The 27,548-nt window shown below is 40.1% G+C and overlaps 1 protein-coding gene across 1 annotated transcript in view; it reads right to left on the bottom strand.

The window, feature by feature from the left end:
- Nucleotides 1–1,523: 1,523 nt before the first annotated feature.
- sema3bl (sema domain, immunoglobulin domain (Ig), short basic domain, secreted, (semaphorin) 3bl) overlaps nucleotides 1,524–27,548 on the bottom strand; it is a 69,147-nt gene continuing 43,122 nt past the window's right edge. The window contains 12 exon segments of the mRNA XM_034209277.1: nucleotides 1,524–6,269; nucleotides 8,248–8,378; nucleotides 9,167–9,392; nucleotides 9,487–9,528; nucleotides 9,759–9,850; nucleotides 9,968–10,199; nucleotides 17,379–17,523; nucleotides 17,709–17,778; nucleotides 17,932–18,046; nucleotides 19,945–20,087; nucleotides 20,218–20,334; nucleotides 22,688–22,778. Coding sequence (XP_034065168.1) covers nucleotides 5,757–6,269; nucleotides 8,248–8,378; nucleotides 9,167–9,392; nucleotides 9,487–9,528; nucleotides 9,759–9,850; nucleotides 9,968–10,199; nucleotides 17,379–17,523; nucleotides 17,709–17,778; nucleotides 17,932–18,046; nucleotides 19,945–20,087; nucleotides 20,218–20,334; nucleotides 22,688–22,778 — 1,917 coding nt within the window. The 3' untranslated portion in view covers nucleotides 1,524–5,756.

The raw sequence follows: 27,548 nt of genomic DNA, 5'->3' as shown, positions 1-27,548 counted from the left end.
CCTTGCCTTGCCTTAGCCTTGCCTTGCCTTGCCTTGCCTTGCCTTGCCTTGCCTTGCCTTGCCTTGCCTTGCCTTGCCTTGCCTTGCCTTGCCTTGCCTTGCCTTGCCTTGCCTTGCCTTGCCTTGCCTTGCCTTGCCTTGCCTTGCCTTGCCTTGCCTTGCCTTGCCTTGCCTTGCCTTGCCTTGCCTTGCCTTGCCTTGCCTTGCCTTGCCTTGCTTGCCTTGCCTTGCCTTGCCTTGCCTTGCCTTGCCTTGCCTTGCCTTGCCTTGCCTTGCCTTGCTTGCCTTGCCTTGCCTTGCCTTGCCTGCTTGCCTTGCCTGCCTTGACTTGCCTTGCCTTGCCTTGCCTTGCCTTGCCTTTGCCTTGCCTTGCCTTGCCTTGCCTTGGCCTTGCCTTGCCTTGCCTTGCCTTGCCTTGCCTTGGCCATTGCCTTGCCTTGCCTGCCTTGCCTTGCCTTGCCTTGCCTTGCCTTGCCTTGCCTTGCCTTGCCTTGCCTTGCCTTGCCTTGTTGTTTGTATGTTGTCTTCTCCTGAATGTTGTACGTCCCTTGTTGGTTTTTGTATTTTTATGGCACCTTAAAAATGGAGTAGCTCTACTCATCTCATTGTATATAATGACAATGAAGGATTCTATTCCATTCTATTCTAGTGTGTGTTTTCCTCTTCATAAAAAGATTGATTAGTAGCAGTCAGTGTTACAATGCGTTTCTTGAGGATTGACCCGTACAAAGCTGAACTGTTGATAGCATAAACACCAGGGCCACCTGAATGACACTGAAAGTTGTATACCTTGCATCGTGGGTGAACATTTGTGTGTTTGGTCTTTATGTATGACCATGTATGTGCGTATATTCATCCTGCATTTATGTGTGTTTATGTGGCTGCAGTAATTGTCCGGGTGTGAAGTCGTTTAGTGGGTTCGTTTGCAGGTTTAGTTTTTATGAGATCGTCTGTTTGCTGAAGCGACAAGCAGCCATTGTTACTGCACATGTCCACAGATGCTGGCTGCCCAATTACCCTGCAATCACATGCATGGCCAGACCCAGGCACTGGCTAGCGTAATGGGCCGACACTCGGTCTGTAAATCTGCAATCACCCGCTCATGCCCTCCTGGTTAATAACACTTCTGAGAGCACATGCAGAAAGAGGAAATACCACAGCTGTTGCACAGATACACATTTTTTGTTGTAACTTCATTATGGGGAGTACTCACTACCAGCATTTATTTTTGACCTCAAGGTTAGGTTCCCCCAAAAGTGTTTCTGATTTTAACATTAAAATACCCCTTAATTGCCAAAGGGATTTTTGCTGTTTAGCGATGCACATTGTGGGCCATGTGTATAGAAAGAAAGACAAAAACACATAAACAAATAGAAATAATAAATGAAAGCAGACGATGCTGTATTTTATAAAGGTGGTTCATTTCAGGGCATTATTGTTTGTTTCTGTTTATACCACTGGCACCAATAGCCTTGCACTTAAAAAAACTTCAAGTGTAATTACTTCAAACACTCAGTCAAGGATAACTTTCTGTTAGAAAATCAACTTTTAATGCTGTTAAAAAGCATACAAGTACATAGATATTGATTCAAAGTCATAGATCCCAAAACCAGCACAATTTTACAGTACAATAAAAGGGACACAGAGAGTGTTGTTGCCTGTGTGGTCAGTAAGTAGGAAACCCATGTGTTGAGTTCATGATGGCTTTATTGTGCCTATTGGACAGCTGACCCTCCAAGTTCTTGGATGTCATAGTCCTGAGATAGATAAGATGTATTTCCTAAATGTGTTTTCTGCAGTAACTGCTTTCACAAAGCGAACCAGACCAAATATATTTATCTACTTCATGTAGCGAAGTGCAGACAATCAGAAATGAGTGAAATCACCTGGTGAAGTTTGACAGGTGCGAAACCCTGCTCCAGGTTTACCACTTATCACAATGTATTGACCATAGTAGAGTTTTTGTCAAATTATAAACCCATCAAGTGTTCTCTCTACAACACTGTAAAATACAACAGTTGAATATTTAAAAAGTAAAAGGTGCTGCAAGTTTTGTGTTTGAAATGATATTTAAAAAGTATTAAACTACACTGAACTAGATAGATGGTTGGACAGTTCAAGAGTTTAAAAAACATGTTTGAGATTAAATACCACATCAAACTTTGTACAATTGTACAACAACTAATATATTTGAAGGATTTACAATGGGTGTTTTAAACATAGACCAGTTGTTTTTGGTCAGCAACTAAACATGCCATACCTCGCAAGAAAACATAAATACTAATGAACCTTTAGTATGATGTCACTTTAACTATCAAATCACTTTGCAGCAAAAGTGGTGTTGCCTTTATTTTGGTGGTTCCTTCATGTCATTTGCTGAAAATGTATTGTATTTTTATACAATTGGACATTTAGTTTGCAATCATAGTAACACAAGTAATACCTTAAACTGTTTTCAATTCCTGATGACAGTAATGCAGAGTCAACATGGGCCCACGTGAGGTAAAGGTACACCCCCCCTCCCACACACACAACAGGGAGGAGTAAAGCAGGGGTCGTCACAATGATGCCACCACATCAAAAACATATTTTTTATAGACAAGAGCAGAACAGACAAAATAATTGTGTAGCTCTTTTCACCAAAATCATGACAAGACTAAGATCTAAACTTAAGTGACAATTTTATTAGAAAACAAACTTTCAAGAAGGTTATCTACAACATAAAACACATTTGTATCTCTTTTTACCGTGCTAACTGTCTCTTGGTTCCGTGCAAACCATGCTCCTGTCCCTCTATCACTTTCCCTCCCGGTATAGATATACATCAAAAGCAATATTTTTAAAGGAAACACCATAAGTGGACTCTAATAGCCGGTCTCCCAATCCTCTAACTAGGAAAATAAACTTTGCTAGAGTAAAATGTGTGTTTAAGAGTGCTGTACAAACTGGGGATTTTGTTCTTAAATACTCACTTTATACTGATGAAAAACAGGCTTTAAAAAGGTAATAGTATTTTATAAAGGCAAATAATGCCTTCACAAGTTGCTCAAAGTACCTTACTTTTTGAAGATCTCTCCTCTTTGTTCTTTTCAATTACCGACTCTCCCTTTTATTTGTCTCTCAGGAGCCATTCACACGCCATGAAGGTTACAAAGGGTCACCGAGTTCACTGGTGTTAATGTTGTTTCCTGGATAATTTTAAACAGTGAGAGGGCTCCCAGGATATCTATGCAATCTTTAATATGTACACATTACAGGGACTTTACCCTCCAGCGGACATATTGGTGTAGGTCCTTCATTCTTCTGAGCTTTTTGTGAACATCTGTTTGTGTTTCGTTATATGTCTTTAAATAGATCCTTTAAGAATGCTTACGTTTATCCAGTTCATACTTGAAACTGCTTACTTCACCGCTTGACAGCCAACATTTGATTAATCAAAGTATAAATGTGGATAATATCAGCTTTGATTGCTTACGTACATCAACTTGTATTGGGACAAAGTTCCAAGGTATCATCTGGCAACTTTGAACCAAAGACATATTACAGACACACTTTGTTTGTTCTGTGAACTATATCCAACCTATCATTCTCACAACTCTCCACTCGCCCTCATTGATGCGGCCAGGAGGGGCTGCTCAATGTGTGATGCACCTGCAAAGCCGCCATTAATATATTATAATTGTTACATGGGTGATAGTCTTCTACACACAACCCTTACTGAAATTGAAGCTTGGCATTTATCTTATAACCTTGCGACCTGTCTTACATGTTCTCCTCTCTCTCTTTACAAATTAGAGTTGATTCCATGCTAACCCTAACCCTAACTCCATGGCCCTGTCCCTTGTGAAAGAACACCTTGTTTTCCAATTACGATCAAAGTTACAGTATATTTTAACAACAAAACCTGAAGTGAATAACAATGTGGAGTATCATGTGTTCAAACCATGAACCGTCATAAAACCAGTGTTTACAAAGCAGAAAGCACAAGAGGACTCAGCCATTAGAGCTGACCCCTTCATTTGTTCCCTCTTTTGTCAGTAGCGAGCTACAGTATACAGAGGAACTGTGGGGAAATTAGTTTAGGGGATGATGGAAGTGTGAGGTGAGGCTAGGACAAAGAGGTCCGTCTTTTGAAAAAGATATTTGAAAATGACACTTACTCAAGACATAACATTTTGAACAATAACATGTGCACTCTAAATTGGTGTTTTGTATCCCAATTGAGTATCATTGATTCAATCTATACGTAATCCCAGGGAAGCAACTATCAGCGATCGACTGTGGCCATTAGGTACATTCTAGGAGGTGTTATGGTATGTGCCCAAAAGCGTGAAAGTATACCGCTGTGAAATATCCCTTTAAGGGTCGTGTGGGAGGAATCTTGATCTGTAGCTGGTTTTAATGGAAAGTTCAACCCACAACACTAAAAATAAAGCAATGTGCCTTTAATCTGTTGAACCATCAACAGTCGTCTCATGCTTCCAGTTTGAGCTAGTTGAGCTTATGCATTCAGTGTGATGGGTGAGTGGGCTTTCCGTTTATGTAAGAGTGTGTTTGTGTGTGTGTGTGTGTGTGTGTGTGTGTGTGTGTGTGTGTGTGTGTGTGTGTGTGTGTGTGTGTGTGTGTGTGTGTGTGTGTGTGTGTGTGCATGTACAGTACAGTGGAGAGATCAGATACAGAAATGCCTAATTTTAACTGCATGGTTTGGCTCGACTTGACTCATTTTTGGTAATGGATGCTTTTCTCAATTGTCTGTTCCTCAAATGATCGCAACCTCTTTTTCAACGCGAAATAGTGCTTTGTTCCACTCTTGCTGGATCAATTGGCAACCAAACAGGAAAAGGAACACATTTTTAAATGAAACCAAACTAATGACTCTTCCCAATGTTTTAACTTCACCTTCTAATAGTGGTTCAGTTCACTTGGACCCTCAACCAAGGCGCAACCAAAAACAGTACCAGGTGCTATCCACAACTTTTGCCACAATAAAAAATAACAGTCAAAGCAAGTCGAGCCATAGCATACATTGCATTTAAAAGGCGGCAGATGTCTTACCCTGGGAGCATTAGCTGCAACTAATACACTGCAAACCAAGTTATTTCTTGGCTGAAGTCACACATGAATATTTCATTTTTAAAAAGCCAAGTGCAGAGCAGGGTAAGAAACGTGGTCACTTAAATACCAATTGAGAAAGAGATGAATCCAGTGATTGCCTTGTGAGAAATGCGAAAACAACAAATGGAAAATAAGTGTATGTGTCTGTGTCTCAGAGCTGACCTTGACAGGCTTGCTATACTCCAAGCATGCAAAGTATGTAAATGTTCCTCTCTTTTGAAGCACTTTGCCAAGATCTAACACAAATCATCAATGAGTTGCTCCAAAGGCATGCGTTGTCTGTCTTTGCGAAGGTCTTATTTGACTTGATAAAATGAAAGCTGTCATTTCAAAGCGTGAAAGTATACAAGGGCAAACTTGTGAAAGCAGGAGAAGTGCATGGATATCAAGATTTAAAAAAAAACAGCCACTCCTCTTCACAATAACAACCTGTTCAGTAACAGTCTTTTTTTGTGCCATCATTCCAGAAAACCAAACACTTCCGAGTCGTTACAATACAAATCTCAGTGCTAGAGTTTCCACAAATAGGAGTTGATGCTGGCCTCTTTGCTGCCCGTATTATCCTGTCCTTTGCTGCAATCTTTGTCCCTTTTTTTGTCTTTCATTTTCTCCTACTTTATGCCCCGCTCACTTTCTTTCAGTTACTCCTCCCATGCGCTAAGGTCCCTCGGCGTCCGGTTGCGTTCGCCGGAGCTCTTGCTACGAGCCTTCCTGGCGCTCTCCTGCGCTTGGCGGTTTTTCTCCAGCATGCTTTTGTGTTTCCTCCTCAGCTTGTCGTTGCACCACATCCTCTCACAGTACTCCTCAACGTGGGGCAGGTTGGACGGCCCAATCAGCTGCATGATATCCTTGAACCATGTACGCGATTGGCCGATTTGGCTTGATGAGCCGCCCCTGCTGTATGTGCTACAAGGCATCCATGCTCGGTAGCTTCCTGTGGACCGGTCTTTGTACGCATCAGAGAGGCCGGCATTGTCTCGTGCCATGAGCTCATCCACGGTGTCCCCCTGGAGGACTTCGAGGCTTAGGCGGGCCAGGGTCTGTGTGAAGCCGTGCTCTGTGGAGCGGCAGATGTACACGCCTTCATCCTGGCGGGAGAGGCGACGAAACAGGAGGCCCTGCTCTGTAGACATCACACGGTCATCCAGCTTTACCTGAGTGGGGCAGAGGGATAATATGTGTCAACATTTAACTCCTATACATGAAATATATACAGCGGAATTAAGATTTTGGGTAATCATTTTTTTGTTGTAGGTCCCATCATATGCTTTTCTGGTTATTACCCGTCCCCTTGTGTGTTATGAAGGTTTTTTTTCCATGTAAACGGTCTGCAAAGTCACAAACCCTCAAAGTACACCCTGTAGCGAGTAAAACTCTAACACAGAAAATACGTGTCTGCTGCCCCAGAACGCCTCGTTGTAGATTTGTCTCTGGAGCCCCGCGGAGCTGTGAGGCGGAGCTCCGCGGGCTCAGGGCTCAGGCTGAGCTGGTGTTGTTTCCTGGTTGCTGCGTGGGGTCTGCGAGACCAAGGGGGTCCGAGCTTCGCGGTGTCTCGCTGTCTCGCAGACCCCACGCAGCAACCAGGAAACAACACCAGTAATCCAGCTCACACTGTCCGCTCCTCGAGCCTCAAAGGGCGGAGCAGCGAGCCCCGCAACGTCCCACCAACACGGCACCCTGACCCCACGCAGCATTCTCATCTGTTTGTAATTACTGGTGTCATTTTCTGGTTGCTAACAAACGCCATTGTAAAACATAAACACTGATGTTCCGCTGTAACGGTGGTTGACTAATCAGAACAGAGCGGGCGAGCTGACCAATCAGAGCACAGTGGGCTCACGGGGGGGGGGGGGGGGGGGGGGGGCAGGAGCTCTAACAAGGCGTGGAGGACAGAGAGTGAATACACATACTATACAGAGATGCTGTATGAGAAAACCAATGTGAGTTTGGAAAATTGAACAATGTCAATCTATTCTAATAGACCACAACAATGGAATTATGATCAGTAGAAATGGCAATGACATGGGACCTTTACAATTGAAAACTACAATTGTATTTCAGATTGGACAGTGATCAATGTGATTATGTTGCCAATAATCTATGAATGGTGATTCCTAAACAACAAATTAGCTTTTGCAGTGTTCAAACAAAGTTAAATAACCTTTTGACTAGAAATGCAAAGATTTTAAATGTCTAAGGGCTAAAAATGGGAGTTTACGCCACTCAAAGCCTTTGTAGCTTTCATGAGACTATAGCATCTTTATTTATCGTAGATGTCTTTTTCGGGTAGAAAAATGAAATCTGGAATATTTGGGCAAAGAGCGTAATCCAATTTGAAGCATGACAGAAGAAGGGCTCTTTTGTACTTTTTTCCGCCTTTTTCTTTTCTCTCATTCTCTCTTTCTTTCTACCTCAACCCAAAGTCTCTCCTCTATTCATTTTTGATTATTTGTTCTCTATTTTCCTCCCCCCTCTTCGGCTCCCATCCCTCTGCTTGTCGAACTATCCCTCTGTGCCAACACAAACATGGCAGCCTTGTAAGCTGAAGTGGCAGCCAAATGTTTATTTGCAGGGAAATGGATAGGGGTGGTAATGCCTTAATACTCGCACGGCTGACCGAGATGCTCGGTTGAGCTTGGAGAAACAAACTCTCCAACAAATGAACGATTACTGTGGGTGTGGGCACACACGGAAAAATACTTTTCTAAGTAGTGCTCTAAATGACTTTGTAACACTGTTTAAGTCACAGTGACAGGCAGACATTGAGTACACTTCAGATTTCGGCGGTCAATTTTGGAATTCACTGTTTATCTAAGAGAAAGAGTACTTGTGCATTTTCCTTTGAAATATAATTTCTTAATTTCAACCGCATGTCAAATGGCTGTCAAATGTGCCAACCATGTGCCAAATTCACATCTCACTTTTAAAGGCAGAAACTCCCGCAGTAAAATACATTTAGTCCGGCAGTTAAAGGCAGTTACTTCAGCCACCGTTGGCCAGAAATGTCATTCCTTCCCTCATCTGTCTCCAAATTCTAACCAACCTTCTTCCCATCATATATAAATTAGGATAAGGGGGTATTTTATCATCACGATTTTGGTGTTGATGTTATATATTTAATTATAATCTTACCTCCTCCTTGCGGTCATCACGTTGGACAAGCCAGCTAACTGTGGCCTGTGGAGAGCGAGGAACACACTCCAGGAAGGTGCTGTTGTTCTCGGTCCCATACACCACTCTGTCTTCTGTCACGTCAAGGTCTTCTGGATGAAAGAGGGATTGTTTTGAATAACAAAAACATTGTAGCCAGTTTAGTCAGTCCAAAATTCTACTTTCAACGTACTGGCAACAAAGAAAGCTTTAATCTAAATGGCAAAAATACAGGAAATACTGAGGATGTCGGTTGATATAACAATGATTTGAAAACAAAGTTTGTTAAAAATCGCAATGTCTTTGCCAGTACCTTGTGAAAAGTTTGCTCGTTATTTAGAATAAAACTCTAACAAATAGCAGACGTCTCAAGTTGGGAGGATATTTCAATCCTAGCAAAGAAAACACAGGCCTCAGGGAGTTTGACTTCAGCAACAACTTGACACCTTGGCACAAAGAAACGTTATGAAATGCGGGTTCATCCAAAGGCCTTGAAGAAGGTATATGTCATCACCTCGCCACCACCATACCTTCCGTCAGGTGAGCAAACATCCCTCTCTAGCCACCGTTTTTCTTTCCCTTTTTGTTTGCTCTTTTCATATGATCGCTGATGGCTTTAGATAACCTCAGTTTCTGCTTATCTGTCAATCTATAAGTTCGCACACACACACAACGTTTATTTTTTATCTTCCCCTTTTAAAGTTTGCTAGGTAAAACAGTGCATATTATTTGTTTAATTTGTATAAAAACATACTTTTGTAGAAACTGGCAGCCCAAAAAGTCTTACGTTTCTACAAGGTACCAAAACGTGACCAGGTGCTGTCCAGATTGTCACTGCAACCAATTAAAAAGTAGTTGTGCATAACAAACATGAAGGCTAAAAAAGGGTTTAGTTGTTTACCACTCAGATTCTGATCCACACACTGCAGCACAGGGTTTCCGTGCCTGATGTCCTGTCTGCGGTAGCGCCGTTTGCTGTTGGACGTGTAGCGAGCACACACTGATCCGTCCCAGGCGCAGTAAGGGTCTCTGGCCAGGCAGCACTCGGCACAGGCATTCCCATAAGTCTCACAGCGGTGCAGCTTCACCTGTGCTACGCCTGCTGGGGAGCCCACATACAGGGCTTGCTGTTGGAAATAATGAGAACAGAAGAAAGGGAGTAAGGCATGATGTTGATCATAGAATTGGTTAGAAGCATTATTAATAGTAATCTTCTCTTACCCTTTTCACGGATATGTCCATCGATGTTATTGGAGTTGGCACCTGCAATAATTAAAATAATTGAACTTTTACGTGTGAAGAAGCTTACAATAAGAAAAGTGACAAGCTCAAGAGTAGAATTACTGTTAAAGAAAAGGGAGGAAACAGCTTTTCTTGAGAGCCATCTTAGTGTATCCTTATCCGACTACAAAGAGGGTTTCATTGATACGATGAATATAATATATAACGATGAGTCAGCATTATTGATCGGACACCTGACAGAGTAAACGTACTTTAAAGACTTGTAGCTCCTCCAGTGTGACCTCCTCTGTCTCCAGGCTGTTCCCACTGTGTAGGGCAATGACTTTTAATACTGTGCCAACGTCTGAAAGACACACACCAATAAATGACAAAGTTAAAAAAAAAAAGGGAATAAAACATATAAATGATTCTCTCCCACAATATGTAATATGTTTTAATATTAAATTCATATCAATATTACCTGTGCCAATGAACATTACGTCATACTGCCCGTCCTCCGCCTCGACCCGGTCAACCACGATTTGTTTCAGCTTGTAAGGCAAGTTGGCCTTTACGAGCACAGGCTGACGCAGAGCGGGAAACACCGGCCGCCACATCAATGGGTGGCTGCGGGCAAACTGCAGCACTGAATCAGGGAAGTCCTTCGTGCTGCCAAACTCTCTGCCTGGCTGGTTGGTGATTTTACTAGGGCACTGGAGGTGGGAAACATGTGGAGAAACAAAGGAGATGGTTATTAAAGATGTTGGCAAAATCCTTGGCTAATTAATAATGAGAAAGCCTATTTCTGGCCATTTTCCATCCCGACTTTAATTCCCACCATGTTGCACCACTTTAGGTGTGTTTCCAAAAGCAATGTGGAATAATTATGGTCTTAAAGACTTCTCAATGAACCCTCATTAGCACTTTTATTGTGCCTGAAAACTTTGGATGAAAGTTCAAAACCATAGTTGTAAATCCCTTGGTTTGGAACCAGCTTATAGAGGCAGAGTGTGCTGTTAGTTAAAAACTCTCCCCTTCGTGTCACTGTAATTACAAGATGAATGTGCTGGTTCTTGGCAGAGATACTGTATCAATCAAATCATCAAGAGGGTTGAACACAATCCAAATAAAGGCATGTACGCAAACCATATGACCTGCGTTTCAACTGAAGCTTTGGAGTTTTGTACAATTAAGATCAATAAGGGCAGCAATGGGGCGAAGGCCAGTGTCTGGGTTTACAAGACTCAAATGTAGGCTTATTGGGCAAAATAGCACAAAAGGGGACAATACAAAGGTGCTTTTGGGGTTCATTTTACTCAAATAGTGTCACTTGAATGTACCAGTGAGCTTCAAAATCGGATTAGAAGCTCTGTTGGGAATAATCATTGCATTTAAGCTTTGAAATATTTAGAAGTTGCTTTAGAGCCTGACAAACTGGTCATTTTATCATCTTGAGGTTGGGATGACAAAAATATGTGAATAAGATAGTAATACAGCAGCAGTGACTGACTTAAATGAAAGCATATGTCAAAGTCTGACAAAAAAGCATAAATTAAATGAGAAAAGGGTAGAATATAGTCTAAACACAGGAAAGCATTCCCTGATATTGCTATTCCAGACTTCCATACTGTATTATTGTTGTTTCTCCTTATCACAACAGTTACTGATCAAAAATAGCTCTATAATGGCCTGGTTTCTATTTCAGAGGGTGGATCTGAATTATGCGGGGACCTTAGACTGGAATCTGAACAAACTATTGATGTATGACATTCCTGACTTACATGACTTACTAAATGGCTTCAATTACAATTTATTACAAAGGGTGCAGAATGTGTTGGCAAATCCAACTCCAAAACATGCTGACTTAACAGTATGTTTTGATTTAGTAGCCGATAAATTGTAAAGTTCAGATATAACTCAAAATGTGATCCAAGCATACCTTTACCTTATCTTCTGGTAAGCTTCAAGCTAAAATAAATATAACTGTCATTTTAACATGTTAAAAAAAACATTCTTTTCACATTTTTCACTTTTAGAACGAAAAACATTATTTTATTTATGAAAGATTTCCCCATCACTCATACTTGTGCAGCTGCCAATACAATTCATTGATATGTCAGCGTTTGAAACGGCTCACTGAAATACTGTGTTCATCTGTTTGTACAGCTCGTAAAACTGGGCCAGCTCCAAAATCTCTTGTCAACTCATCCAAACTTTGCTGTAGCAAGTCAACTGCTTTCAATCACCAACAGTGAGCCAAGTTAGGGTTAATGCGAGCGAGGAGAGGTGAGCATATTTGGCAGACTTCTATTCACGCCCCTTATTACTGTGTATGTGACTGTGTTTGCATGGTGTTAATGCATGAAACAGACCATAAGGAGAGCTGAGGTTCAAATCATGGAATAGGATTTATTTCTATATCAACCTTTTAAATTGTGGTTTTAAGCTTCTGAAATCTTTCAATGTCAGACCAGAATGCAAGAAAATCACTTTTCTGTAAAACTTCAATACAGCCCATGGTTTACAGTATTATTTTGACGTACTGCATAAATTAGGTACCAATAAAGTATCATCTAGTTCAGTGGTTCCCAACCTGGGGGTTCCCAACCTGGGGGGCGTGCCCAGGTTAAATTACATATAATTGTAAAGCAATACATGATTGTCACTAAAAGCCTTGTCTCTACATTACAATAAAATATAAAAAATAATTGATTAATTAATTTGAATAACAATTCAAGTTAGTATTAAAGGCATAAAAAGACAGAAATGTATAATTCTTTCTTTAATAGAAATGTTTCTTCTGCCCGTAAAGTGTCCAAACCGGGCTTGTCTGGATAAGCGCATTTTTAAAACATAGTCATTGTCCATGCCGGTTTCAGTTGGATTATTTGTCACAGTTGCTCCGATCAGATCGGTCTCCTCCATTTTGTAGATTATTTACGACTTTTGAATCCACATAAACACATCGGCAAAATCCGGCTTACTTTGAGTATGTGTTTCAAACTGTTTAATCCCTTTGTGAATTCTCAGTAGTAATGATTTTATGTGCTTTTTTAACGATAAAATTGTTACTCTTAGAAACAAAATGAATGACCTCTTGCCTTTGACCAGTATAGTGTTATCAACAGCTCCCGGAAACGTAAGTTCTAATATTACACTAGATAGTAGACTAGAATGCTTTTCAGCCATAAACCTTGAACAATTAAATTCAATGATTCTCTCTTCTAAATCATCAACGTGCATGTTAGACCCAATTCCAACTAAGCTGTTGAAGGAAGTTTTTCCATTAATTAGCACGTATTTATTAAATATTATGAATATGTCTTTATTATCAGGCTATGTTCCACAATCATTCAAAGTAGCAGTGATAAAACCGCTTCTTAAAAAGCACAACCTCGATCCAGAGGTTTTAGCCAACTATAGACCTATTTCTAATCTTCCGTTCCTCTCAAAAATTCTTGAGAAAGCGGTCGCAAAACAGCTGTGTGATTACTTAAAAAACAATGATTTATTTGAAGATTTTCAGTCAGGCTTTAGAACACATCATAGCACAGAGACAGCTCTGGTTAAAGTCACAAATGACATTCTAATAGCCTCTGACAAGGGACGTGTCTCTATTCTTGTTTTGCTCGATCTCAGTGCTGCATTTGATACTATCGACCATGATATCTTATTGCAAAGACTAGAGCACTTAGTTGGCATACAGGGAACTGCTTTAGACTGGTTTAGGTCCTATCTATCTGAACGCTCTCAGTTTGTACGTGTCAATGATGAATCTTCCACGCAAACCAAAGTTAGCCATGGAGTGCCACAGGGCTCAGTGCTCGGACCTATTTTGTTCACATTATATATGCTTCCGTTAGGCAATATTATAAGGAATCATTCTGTAAACTTTCATTGTTATGCGGATGATACTCAACTATATTTATCAATCAAGCCTGATGAAATTAATCATCTAAATAAAATTCAAGACTGCCTTAAGGACTTAAAAACGTGGATGACCTTAAACTTTTTGATGTTAAACACGACCAAAAGTTATTGTACTTGGCCCGAAGAATCTACGAAACAAATTATCTAAGGATATACTAACTATGGATGGCATTAATTTGGCCTCCAGTGAGACTGTAAGGAATCTTGGTGTTATATTTGATCAGGATTTATCCTTTAACGCCCACATAAAATCAATTTCAAGGACCGCCTACTTCCATCTACGTAACATTGCAAAAATCAGGCATATCTTGCCTCAAAACGATGCAGAGAAACTAGTCCATGCATTTGTTACTTCAAGGCTGGATTATTGTAACTCTTTATTATCAGGGTGTACCAAGAAGTCAGTCAAGTCGCTTCAGCTGATTCAAAATGCTGCAGCTCGTGTACTAACCAGAGTTAGGAAAAGGGACCACATTACTCCTGTTCTGGCTGCCTTACACTGGCTCCCTATAGAACACAGGATAGAATTTAAAATTCTTCTTCTCGCCTACAAAGCCCTTAATGGGCAGGCGCCATCTTACCTTAAAGAACTCATTATACCCTACTGTCCTACTAGGGCATTGCGTTCCAAGAATGCAGGGTTGTTGGTTGTTCCTAGAGTCTCTAAAAGTACAATGGGAGCCAGAGTCTTTTCTTATCAAGCTCCACATTTGTGGAATCAGCTTCCAGTTTGTGTTCGGGCGGCAGACACCCTATCCGTTTTTAAGAGTGCGCTTAAGACCTTCCTTTTTGATAAAGCTTATAGTTAGGGCTGATTAGATTCAGCCCCTAGTTTTGCTGATATAGGCTTAGTTTGTCGGGGGACATCTTACTTCTTCCTTCTCTCTGTCTATACCTGTGTACTCTCATGTTCCGATTAACCCAGCTTCCCCAAATGTCTTTCTTTTTGGTGTCTATATACGCCGGGATCCGGAGTCATGGATGATCCTGCGCTCCTCTGTCCTGGATCGCGAGCCCTGGATCTTGAGTCGTGGCTGTGGTCCTGGATCATAGGTCCTAGATGGATATCCTCGTGGATTCATCTTCCTATTATACACACATGCATTTCCAAACATTTGGACTACCTATGTTGCAAATGTATTATCTTTTCAATTTACACACGGCATCTATTGCACGTCTGTCCATCCTGGGAGAGGGATCCCTCCTCTGTTGCTCTCCCTGAGGTTTCTCCCATTTTTCCCTTTAAACTGTGGGTTTTCTTCGGAAGTTTTTCCTTGTACGATGTGAGGGTCTAAGGACAGAGGGTATCGTATTGTCATACTGATATTTTGTACAAACTGTAAAGTCCACTGAGACAAATGTAACATTTGTGATATTGGGCTATATAAATAAACATTGATTGATTGATTGATTGATTGAATTGTTTCCACTTGCGCCGTCCTTTAATTTCTTCATACAGCGGGAATCCAAATGAATTAATCCTGAGTCCAATAACCATCAAAGTCACTCCAATAGTGCTCCTTAATTACGCTTTCATCCTCCTTTAACAAAATACTTCACATTCATCCAGTTTGTGACAGTAGTTGTAGCATTTTTTAGACTTTTAAATTTAAATTTTATTTTTTTTATTTTAATTGTGTGTGTGGGGGGGGGCGCAACTTCCAACAGGAGTCATTTGGGGGGGCTCTTGGGAAAAAAGGTTGGGAACCACTGATCTAGTTCCTACTAAAAATGTACAGTTGAAGATACCCAACGGAAAGAAACGAGCAACAATAAGTTAGCAGAAGCCTCAAACCCCAAAATTGACACTCCCTTGACAGATAGTTGAGTTCTGACACAATGAGGTAATGGATAAAGTATATTTTAATCAAATGTAAGTCTTTTTTTGTTTTGGGTAACCAGTGCCTTTATTCTAAAATGAAAGGGGATGACATGCTATAATGGCCCCATTACCAGCAGCTCTAATGCCCCAATGTATGTTTTTTATGGGAATAAATGCACGTGAAAGTATGAAGAAAAATATACAGATGACACTCTGAATATCGGTGTGACAGCATGATACATTTCTATTGATTTAAAACAGATTATGGAAGTGATTTTTATGTCAGAAATCAATCCAAGAGAAACATCTAGTTACTTGAAAGACTGCATGGATCATCATGGATACAATTATTCTGGTAGCAACCCAAAAGCTTGAGTTTGAAGTATCAAACCTACCACTTTTCTATGTCAAATTATTGTGAATGACAGGCAGGCAGAGTAAAGCTTCATATGGCTCAGTCCAAGTAGGATTAAAGCTCTGGAAACTTGGAAACCAGACTATCCTATAATTCTTTCTATCACAACATAGATTATTACAGACTTTCAAACAATGTGCAGTGCTATGACAATCCAAAAATAAACATCCAGGGTGGATAAATCCACTAAATCTCTCATACTGCACTTCTATTTTCCATTTCTGGGTGAGTTTTGACAGGTGCGAAAGCAGACATGATAGATATTACACAGTGTAACAATAGGAATCTGTTACAAAGAAAACTCCAGGAAATAAAAATATTCTGTCTGTTGCGTGAGACAAAAAAAAAAGTAGGTCATTATAATTGTTTTACTAGAGAAGAGGGAGAATATTTTAACTACAGCCATCCAGCAAGCTGTTCTTCATCATATTAGTTTTGATGAATATCTACTTCTTTCCTTCCTATCTGTGCCTTTTCATCAGCCTAACTTAAGTCATCACCCTTTTTCCTGTTTCCTCTCTCTCTCTCTCTCCTCTCTCTCTCTCTCTCTCTCTCTCCTCTCTCTCTCTCTCTCTCTCTCTCTCTCTCTCTCTCTCTCTCTCTCTCTCTCTCTCTCTCTCTCGTTTCAGGCCAAGACATTCCTGTTAATCAGAGAGTCAGTGGAGTGGAACCACAGAGGTGTCTGCTCTGTTCTCACATTATTCATATTCCTTCTTCCTCCATACAATTCTGCAGTCTGGTAATGAGGCGGAATAGAAAGCGCGACCATTTGTGTGTGTAAGTGTGTAAAACAAGTCTGATTACAATGATGTGGTTGAGAGGACATGACAGAGCTCCGCTGAGAGTCAGGATGTAAACCAGGAGAAGTCTGCACAGCTGCACTGCAACATCCAGTAGTTAACATTACTGATAGGGAACTTTCTACACCTCATTTTATATGCTTTTAGCACCTTTCATATTGTTCCTGCCTCTCTGTTCAGAGTAGGCCGGTTGGGTCTGAACTAATGCATTCTCTGTCATAACATGTCCATTCAGGAATACATACCGTAATCAAGGCTTTGCCAATAAGGTTGAGAAGTTGCCAATTGTATGTTAATATTTGAGGCTGTAGTTTGTGGTGCTGTGTTTTTTTAATAGCTAAAGCCTTTAGCTTACCTATTGGTGTTCTACAAAAATAGCATTGCACTGTTTGAAAGGAATGCATTGACCAGTTTCTGTTAGATATGTTTTTTTAAAAAGGTATGACACATTTTTGCTAAATCTGACACATCTATGTGAAATGTATGTTATGTAATAAGATGTCTTCAAGTTGATTGAGTGACAGTAAGATGCGTATCTAAAGGTTAGGTCAGCATTTAAAACAGCTCAGTGTACCGACTTACTGTATTTCATTTGCTGTCGCTATTCAGAACCTATGATGTAAATGTCTTAATATTGTCTTCAAACTTTCAATAATTGGCCATTGATATAGTTTACCAGTTAATAGGACAGATATCAGTAGAAGCTATAGTACTGCCAAACTGTGTGTCATCAGCATATGAAGTGTAGGATATCTGATGTTTCTTCATAATGTTTTTGAACAGAAGAACAGAATGTATTGTGGGACATACTGTATGTTGGTCATGGTAAGTACAGTAAGGTTGAGGTACAGTTAGGGTTTTGAAACCGAAGCATTTGAGTAAAGTCAGGGTTAGAGGGTGATATATTTTGTAAGCCCTCACTCACCACGCCTGGTCTTGGATAAGGGACCCTGCCTTCATAGGCCCCCCACTGATAGTCAGGGCCCTCTTTATGGGCAAAGGGTCCGTTGAAGGCCTCTCTGATGTCAGCCATTCGGTACACACACACAGCAAACCCCTGGAATACATTACTGTGGAGGAGAAAAACGAAACATTTCCACAAATTACTTCACCAATTTCTATTTGCTAAGTACTAGCTGGATGATAAGAAAAGGGAAAGGTTAATAAGACATCGGTTACATACTGTAAGGTAGAGTTGTTAATGTGTTGGTATAACCGGTATACACATTGAGTAGCATGCTTCATGGTTATTCACCTGATGGTGCTGAAGATGGCATATATATCTGGGTTCCTCTCATCCTTGGTCCTCAGCAAGAAAACATCCTCTGTTTTATGTTAAAAAAAGAATCCCCTTTAGAACGTGTGTTTCTTTGCAGTAAAATGCGTGAATGTGTGCTTTTATGCATTTTTGTTGTGTCCAAGAATGCATGTTAACTTAGGACGAGAGTGTGTACAAAAGATATTTGTGTGCATCTCACCCAGCTGGTTGAAGTGTGTGTCGATGCCGTGAGGTCCCGGGACAGAGCAGACCAGTCTGGCTTTTACGAAGGTACTCCACTTGTTCACTAGCACTCTCTGACCTCCAACATCGTTCTGGCAGGAAAAAGAGAGAAATATAATCTATAAAACACAGCTGCATTTTCAATTCCACACACACAGTTTCATTGTTTGGCTCTGTACTCTAGCAAAATGGATTTTGATTGAAACGCTGAGGTTAGAGCAGCTTTAGGTGTGTTGGAAGTGGGTGAAACAGTGCAGGACTGGATTTCTTTTTGTACATGGTCCCCTTAGGAGAATGGAGCCAGAACATGAACCTAAACCGAAATAAAAGAATGTTGTTGACCAGACTGAAAGCAAAATGGTTTTCACTACCTATTCCTGTGGTTTTTAAATGTTTTCACATTAAAGGCTTTTTTAGAGACGTTTTCTAATCCAAAATCTAGGGTCTAAAGACAGATACTGTACAGATTATAAAGCCCATTGATGCACATTTTTGATTTGTTGAAAGACTACAAATAAACGACTTGAAGCTGTACAGTATATCCGATTTAAGTAGTTAAAGCCATCAAATTAAAGATGAAAGTCAGCACTTAAATCTTGTAATCACCGTTTTCTTTTCAAATATTTTGGCACTGACAAAACCTACACTACCTAACAATAGACTAATACTTCTGTACACAACTAGGATACACTAAAGCAGCCTTTTTAAACCTTTTGTAGAACACAGTCGCTTGTCTGTTGCAGATAATTAGTGTGCAATACATCACGAGGGAGGGTGTGTGTGAGATGGGGATCGGCGGTGATAATGAGCTTCTTGGCACGACCACCACTGGGGAAGTGAAGACAACTATTCAGATTTGCCTGAGGAAGGAAAAGAGTGCTGCGGAGAAAATAAAATAATGTGTGAAGGGAGAGAATGAGTGACAGACGGAGAGAAAGAGGAGTAGGATACAGGGAGATGAGGATGACAAATAAAGCTATAATTTGAAGGTTTCGGTGGGATTTTGTACGAGAAGTTTTGGCAAACTTTTCTGGCACAGTCAAAAAGACGCTAAGGAAATCCTGCAGCTGTGTGTGTGTGTGTGTGTGTGTGTGTGTGTGTGTGTGTGTGTGTGTGTATTCTACGATTCATACTTATTTCTGTGTATGGTGCACGCAGCACACATATGGTTTTCCAAGACATATCAATGCGTGAAAGAATGTGAAAGAGCGTGTAGAGCAGACGGGGATCAGTTGTCCTATTTGTCAGCTGTATGAGCTTTAGGAGGAGAAATAACTCATATGATTCTGAATATCATGATGCCTTCACAGTCCATTGGGGAAATGTTAATGTGATTGCTCCGAAAGACATTTGTCTCTTTCAAGGAGGGAAAAAATATAAACCCATGAAATGTATTTTCCGATCTCTTTTTCGTCCATTGGACTTTAGTGAGAATGTGAATATCATCAGACTGAAAGCATGGGTGGAAATTGGATATTTAGGAACACCAACGGAATTCTCCAGAAAACAAATGAGCCCAGAAGGACTCCCAGACTCCCAGATTATAACTTCTTCTTCAAATGAAACACGCCTGCAGATGTCTCATATATTGGACTGGATATTTGTCAGGCCATGAGGAATAGCATTACGTGACTCACCTGACCATCTGGCTACACTCATCCCCACCTGACAACAGATCATCTCTCAATCTTTTCCGGCATACTCGTATTAACCTGATTTTCTGATTATAATATGTTACTGGTACAAGTGGGGTATTTAATTATTTTCTATAACTGATAACGGATTGTTTTTAATTTACATACTGCAGAAGCTCCACTTTCTGTTTAGTTATGTGTCATTTCTGACAGCACAAGGCTCGGTAAGAGATTAAATAATAACTTTGATACGTAAAAGTATCTGCATGGCTAGATACCTGTTGCAGACTTAATGCAAACACCACCAGGTCGCAAAGTAAATGTGTTTACTGTGAAGTGTTTATAAAGTATCTCACCGCACACACTCGTCCAATACGTGTGTGTATGGCCCCCTCCCTGTCCCCTGCGTCCGTGGCCTTCTCAGTGAAGAAGAAATACACTTTGTCGTTGTCTCTGTCATCATTGTCTGGGATGAGGTGCGCAGCGATGAACTTAGGGTCTGCAGAGGAAGAAGAGACATGGACGTTAGTATTAAAGTAATCTATTTAAAGAAGATAACACGTGGTCTGAGCAAAGGGATGAAGATGCCATGATTGATGGAAGAGGTTGATTAAACAGTGAAGCATTACCGTGGAGAAGTTTCTGGTCAGTCTCTGTCCTCATGGTGGAGCGACCTCCCATACTCCTGAAGATCACAGAGTCCCTACCCAGAAAGTCTGCCGTCAGTCCAGTATACAGCTCCCCACCTGAAGGGAGGCAATGACGGAGGTGGAGGGAGACGGAGAAGAAGGGTCAATACAGCAGAGTAAAGAACAGCAGCAATAAAGGAAACGGATTAGGGATAAATAAAAAGATTGGCATATAATTACAATAGGGAAATCATGGGTGACAGAAAACATGATTTGCACTAGAAGCAAATGAAGCATGGAAGGAAAGAGGAAATTGAAATGAAACCAATTCAAAGCACACAGGGAGAGTAATCTGAAACTCAAACACGTACAGTACATCCTCCACAGAGACTATAAGCATAGACTCAGTTTAAATTTCAACAACTTAGAATATAGATTTTCCGGCCTAAAGATATACAATATTTCCTGTAGCATATACAGTACAGTAAATAAACCTTTGAAAAACCTAAAGCAGCCAGGGTAATCCGTCATTAGAAAAGAAAGCAACCCCAGCTAGCGGTAAGACGGAAATCCCTACAACACCAATCACATAATGAAGAATTATTAGGGATATAAGTGAAAGCCTATTTTTTCCCAACACAGTGACCAATGAAGCAAGAAATCTGACCACAGACAGCGATCTCATTGGTGTGAATGATTCTTATCTTATCAAGCTGAAAAAACGGCACAAGAAAAAATAAATAGGCATTAGTAAGACACACACACCCCTTCTTTAACCTTAAAACTAAAACACACACACATACAGTCATGTTCACACAATAGATTCTAAAATTGGTAATGACAGCTTTGTGTTTTTTGGGAGAGGATCCTGAAATGTAGAAGATGAAATCATTGTTTGCTTGATTCATCATCGTTTACTGTTTCTTTCTTGGCATCTCTATTTTCATTTTTGTATGATATTCATTTTTTTTTGCTTAAGCTCTATATTTATGCCTGTGTCTGTATCTTTGTCGACTCGTGTATCTTTTCTACAGTGTCTGCCTTTTGCACTCCATTGATCCCTGAAGAGTGGAAATCTATAGAGAGGTCAGTGTTCACGGTCAGAGACGGAAACAGAAATCCTGAATATAGCAGTCCTTTAAGGAGGTTCAATTCCAAAGGTCCGATCATCTTACAAAACCTTGCTGACTTTGACAAGGCCAACAAATCTGCCGAGTCAGCGTTTACACATTCTTTGTTTTGAAAGTTTACATTTGAACTGAAAAAAACTCCAATCCCTCCCAACATTTCATTTGTCTTTTAGTTATCTACAATACACTTCTGCAGGCCTAAGGACGTTGCAGTATTGTTCTGTTCTGTCTTTTGTCCATGTGTTGAATTTCTCTACTGGGGTCTAAACTGCAAGAGTGTTTGGCTCTAATTGAATGATTTCCTGCCAAACACGATGCGTTGTGGGATAAGTTCTGATGCTCAAAGCAGCTGCAGAGAGAGGAAGCTGGGATAGAGGGCTGATACACCTCCTGCCTCAGAGGCTCCCAGGATCCCTGGAATAAATCAACCATATTTCACAAACCAAATACCTAATGACATTCAGAGAGAAACACCCAGAACTATTTAACCTACTCAGCACAGCTCCAGAGGGTGCGTGTGCCAGAGCCAAAGCAGGTCATAGTTCCTGTTCTTTAGGTTATTATTTTTTAAAACAAAGCAGAGATCTGTGTGTACAAAACAGACCGTGTGTGTTTGATATTTTACATAGTTAGATGTGGCAGATAAAATATACCAAGGTACAAAAAGGCCAACTTGAATTGGACCGCAATAACTTGTGAATTTCTTATTTAAGACTTTGGGAAATAGGGTAGTGATATCACACCGACATTTTACGATTTTATATCTTAAGTGTTTGAAGTCTTTTTTTGTAGGATTTTTACTTTTAGAGTTCGGGCAGACAGGAAATAAAATGCTACCAACTATAGGCCAAATGACCTGTGGAAAAAGGTTCCTTAGTCATAATCCCCCAATAACCAATTGAAAACCTTTTATAAATGAAGGAAAACAGCATGGGACATACCACTGAAGGTGCTAGCGAAGGAGAAGCTGGGGTCATTTTACATAATTAGATGTGACAGATAAAATATACCAAGGTACAAAAAGAAAAAGGCCAACTTTAATTTGACCGCAATAACTTGCGAATTTCTTATTTAAGACTTCGGAAAATAGGGTATAACAACAACATTAGGATTTTATATGTTAAGTGTTCGAAGTCTTTTTTTTATAGGATTTTTGCTTTTACTTTTACAGAATGGGCAGACAGGAAACAAGAAGAGGAAAAAGGGGTGCAACCATTTTTCAATAAAATGGTACCAACTATAGGCCAAATGACCTGTGGAAAATGGTTCCTTAGCCATATTCACCCAATAAACCAATTGAGAAACGTTTTAGAAATAAAGGAAAACAGCATGGGACATACCACTGAAGGTGCTAGCGAAGGGGTAACTGGGGTCATGTGGAACCTTCCCTCGTCCATTCTCCACATTCGTAGGATCCATGGCGAACACATGCTGTGGAAGAAAGAAACATGCATTAATATCATGAATTCTTGCATGTGGTCTATAAGACAATATGTTTCAAAGCAGGCTGTTTTGGTATTTTAGATATATTTGTCCTTCCACTGAACTTCATGTCTGTCTGAGAACTAAGACGCTGTCTGAGAAACGGAAAATGCAGGATCATCGTTGCTGCCAGAGTTCTGACAAAAAGTGTCACACATGGTTTCCAGTGCAGATTAATCCAGAGAGCCGGAGCCAGCAGGGTGACAAAGAAAAAATTAATTATAACATAAAAACTACAGCTAACATACTAAAACTAATTCTGACAGTTCAAGTAAAAACAGGATTCCTGACCCATAGTGTCATAAAACTCACTCAACACATACTGGGCCCTACAGTAACTGACCAAGTAAATACATAAAGCCATAATCCATGACATTTACATGTAAAAAGGTTTCCCTACATCTTGCCAACTTTACAGAACCAATAGCAGATTCGTGAATCCATTTTCTGTTTGCTTTGAGGAGCGCCACGTTTTGTTTTTCCAAGAAACAATGTTGAGCTGCATAGGAAGTGATGTTTTCAGCAGCAAGCAACAATAAGATAAGAAACTGAGAATAATCAATGAAAAAATCAAATGTAGGTTAAAAAAAGGGACTGGAGCAAGTAGAGCAAGTAGACAACTACAATTAACATAGCGGTTCCTTTGTCGTCATTAACCAGTGAGTTGTGTTCACCAGATAAACACTGGCCACATCCTTGGATTGTGTGATTTGCCAGGTCGAAACAGGGTCACTGTGGACAAAGGACCTTTTTGTTTTTAGCCTCTCTACACCCAGGTCTGCGACATCTGGGTACCAGGCTGCTGGGCGTGATCAACGCGAGTCCAAAAGTAGTAGACTTTCCAGAAAAAAAGGAATGGAAGGCGACAGGACCTACAGCAAGACGTCCTGTGTGATTACTGATTTAAATGTCCTTACAGTGAACTGTGTGTGTGGGGGGGACTCTCTGTTCCCCTTGCAGACAATGGAGTATTGTTACTGGGGGGTGAGTCTTTCTTTGGAAGGAGATCACTGGGGAGATGATGACATTGAAATCAGCAGGACAAAAACAGTGGACAATACGCACTCCCACGCACATTAAGTTTTGTACGTGCACTCAAACTCGTGCTGAGCAACATGGATACGGCAAAGTTTAAGTCTTAGAAACACACTAAAAGATTATATATATAGTGGCATGTCCAACTGGTGTCAGGAAATTAAGTGAGACAGTTCATTTCTTATTATATCCACATGTAGCGTTTTTAATGTTTCTAAGTAGGTTTGAATGAGCTTCACAGGTTTCAAAGTGCACATGTACAGCCCACCAGCACACACATTGCTTATACATACCATCACACTTCATTACATTTGATATGATGAGGCCTTTTTTTAAAGAACTCTGAATCTTGTCTTGCCCTACATCATTCCAGGCCAGTAAATCAAGGTAATTTATCAGGATTTATTTTGTCATTTTCACTTCACTCACGGTTTGATTATTTATACATCCATTTTAAAGTCGTACCACATGTATTTCCTTAGTTTCAAATGCTCCATTTAAAGAAAATGGCATCTACTGACAAATGACATGCAAGACGAAGATGATAGCTTCTGTACTAACGAACACATTGTTTTATCTCATAGCGAAACTGAACCATAAAAGGTCTTGAGGTATATCAATGTTCATTGGGTTTATTATCGACCATTAAACCATTTCCCTTCCTTCTCACATGAATGTTTTCATTCTTTCTCTATCTTGAATTTCTACTCTTATTTCCATCTGCTCTCCATCTCATTCTCTACCAGGGTATATTACTTCCCTCGTTAATCATCCTTATTCTTTTTGACACGTATTCACTGTTTTGTAACGGAAGTTAACATCACTTAATCTCTGTCTGAACATTCGTACATGTGTTCTCGTACACTTCAGTGTCCAACATTTCAATGCACATCTTATACAATATATTCAGGGCTGGTTTTTGGCATAGGCGACATAGGCGGTCGCCTAGGGCGCCAGATCTGAGGGGGTGCTGCGCTAGCTCTGGGAGGGAAAAAAACATTTTTGACCGTTGGTGCTCATCCTAATTTTCGGCCTTGATGTAACAACATTCATAATTAAGTAAATGTAACACCCTTTTCACCCCGGTTACACGTTTCATTTGCCCTGTACGATGGGCGCTGTAAGTGATAGGGGATGTTGGCTTATCAGGCGCCTGCAGCTCACAGCCAAAGTGCGAGTGAGCGTGGGAGCGAGCGAGGGAGAGAGAGAAGGCGAACCGCTACCGGTGCTGTTGTTATTAGCATCTGGTGCTAGCTGCTCTAACGGATATAAGAAGAAGATGTTTCTAGTACAAGGGTGGAGGAGAGCTCTCTCCTGTCAGACTGAGAGGCTCAGTGAGGTAAATGACTCTTGAGTGTTTTAGATAGTTAACTTTAGTCTAAGTTATCTCAGTGGGTCTCAAACGTTTTGGTCACAATATACAAGGCACTCCTTTATAATTATTGGGATAAAACAGGTTTGACTTCTTTCAATGTATACTATAGGACAGTAAACCAAAAATATTGTTTAAAACTGGAGAGATAAAAAGATATGCATAGATAAATAAATGTTTATAGGTAAAATAAGATATGAATGAACAACAAAAATAAAATAAGTCACATTTATTTGTTATTGGCTATGGTAGGTTATTGGTTATGTTCACATACTTATTTGGTTATTATAGCTACAATCTTGCCTAGGGCAACCAAATTGGCTAGAAACCGGCCCTGAATATATGCAACAGACTGTGCCGTTTGTGTGTGTGTCTGTGCTATCTCATAATGATCCGGAGGAATGCTGTGGCTGTCGGTTCTGTGGGCAGATTTTTCTGTCAAAATCGCTTTGGCCAAACTCTGCCAAGATAAATACATAAAGGTGCTGCTGTACATGGAGAGAGAAAAGACATCCAGGCCACTTTGTACTCGGCTGTGCCAAGCAAAATACATCAGCAGCGTCACTACAACACAAATTAGATAAGTGACTACTGACACATCTGCATGCACAATTGCGTCAACTTGTGACAAACTTCAATTACTGTCTTTCCATTCATGAGCCTCTAAACTATCCATTATATGACCATACCATTTTCTAAAATCAAAACCTAATAATGGCCACCATCTTCACTCGATATGAGTGAAATGAAAACACACGTTTCCTCATATGGTGATTAAAGAAACACTTGTTCAATGTAATACATGCAGTCACAAGACAAAGTGGCATTTACAAATAAATCTTGCTTTGTCTTTTCTGGTAACTGCTTTCTTGCTCTTGTTGTTTGGATTGTCAAACCGCTGGCTAGATACAACCACTCCAGAAGTTACTTTGTGTATTAAAAGGTATACAAGAACAAATATATATTGTTTTTAAATTATAGTTTTTGTAGGGAGGTGAAAAAAGTCAAACAAATTGTCACAAAATAATATAATAACAAATAGCAAGGACTAGAAATTGAGCAAAGATTACAGAAAAAGCTGACGATGTAAAATAAGAATCTATTCATCTCAAGTTTGAAAGCTTTTACCCAAAGGCAACAAATATAGGAAAAATAAATTGGTGATTTATAAATAATTCATTTTTTATTATACTTTAAATCTATTTATTCTTCATCCACTTATACTTCATACTTGGCTCTGCTGAATAGCTTTCTCCCCCCGAAGGACTTAAAAAGTGTCCCGTAGCACTTACAGAGGTTGTCATGGAATTCTGCCATCATAGTGAGAAGAAGTGAGTAACTCTGCGAGTGACTTTCTGAGTACCAAGAAGCAGAACTGCTGAGTAAATGTGGGCTTTTACAACAACAAAAAAGCATCTGAACTGCTTTAGGTCTACATTATGAAACTATAGAGGATGCCAGTCGGCTATCTGTGTGTTCATTGTGTGTGTTCAGCAGTTTCTCTTAAAATATCTGCTTTGCTGTGTGTGTTTCAATCTGTGTGCCTCTCTCCACTTTTACTTCCATATATTTATATTCATGCTTTACTATGCATGTCTTTCATCGTGTTTGTGTGTGTTTCTGCCTGTGTCGCTACATATTTATATGTTCGAGTTTGTTTCATTTGTTTAGTTTGACTGTGTGTATATTAATGTTTGTGTGTGCATGTGGGGTATAGTCCTCTGTATGTCGTCACTGTACTATGGTGGTTTATTATTTTTATATCTATGACACTGCTCAGGCAGCTGTGTCACTCACCATCGGCAGTCCAGTGTGTGTGTGTGTGTGTGTGTGTGTGTGTGTGGTGTGTGTGGGGGGGGGGGGGGGTTGAAAGAAGAAGTGAGCCAGAAACACTTAGACTCAAGACTTCCATTAAATTAATTCTCACATGGTGTTCATCTTGATTATGCAAACATATGAACATTTACACATTGGTATCACACTTAAAGAAGGAAATAAAACATGGAGACTCATTTCTTCAATCTTAAACAACATAATAGTTTAGGTGAATCGGAAATATTGTACTTTTCGTCCTCCCAGAATTCTTTGAATATGAACTACTGATGCACTTTTCAACATAATGTCAATTTCTCCTCATGAAATGAAGTTAAGATACTGTAAGCTGACACTAGAGAACGATAACAGTTCCAAGAACTGTTTCAGAGGATTGCTGACCATAAAAGAAACCTTTCTTCAGTTCAACTTAGCTGGTGTAAAACGAGCCCAATCATATTGTTTTTTGTGCTACTTTTTTAAGGTTCTGCGCAACATTT

The sequence above is a fragment of the Gymnodraco acuticeps genome, unplaced genomic scaffold (genome assembly GCF_902827175.1).
Source record: "Gymnodraco acuticeps unplaced genomic scaffold, fGymAcu1.1, whole genome shotgun sequence".
Taxonomy (NCBI): domain Eukaryota; kingdom Metazoa; phylum Chordata; class Actinopteri; order Perciformes; family Bathydraconidae; genus Gymnodraco; species Gymnodraco acuticeps.
Note: the sequence above shows the minus strand (reverse complement) of the source record. Positions and strands in the feature narration are given on the sequence as shown.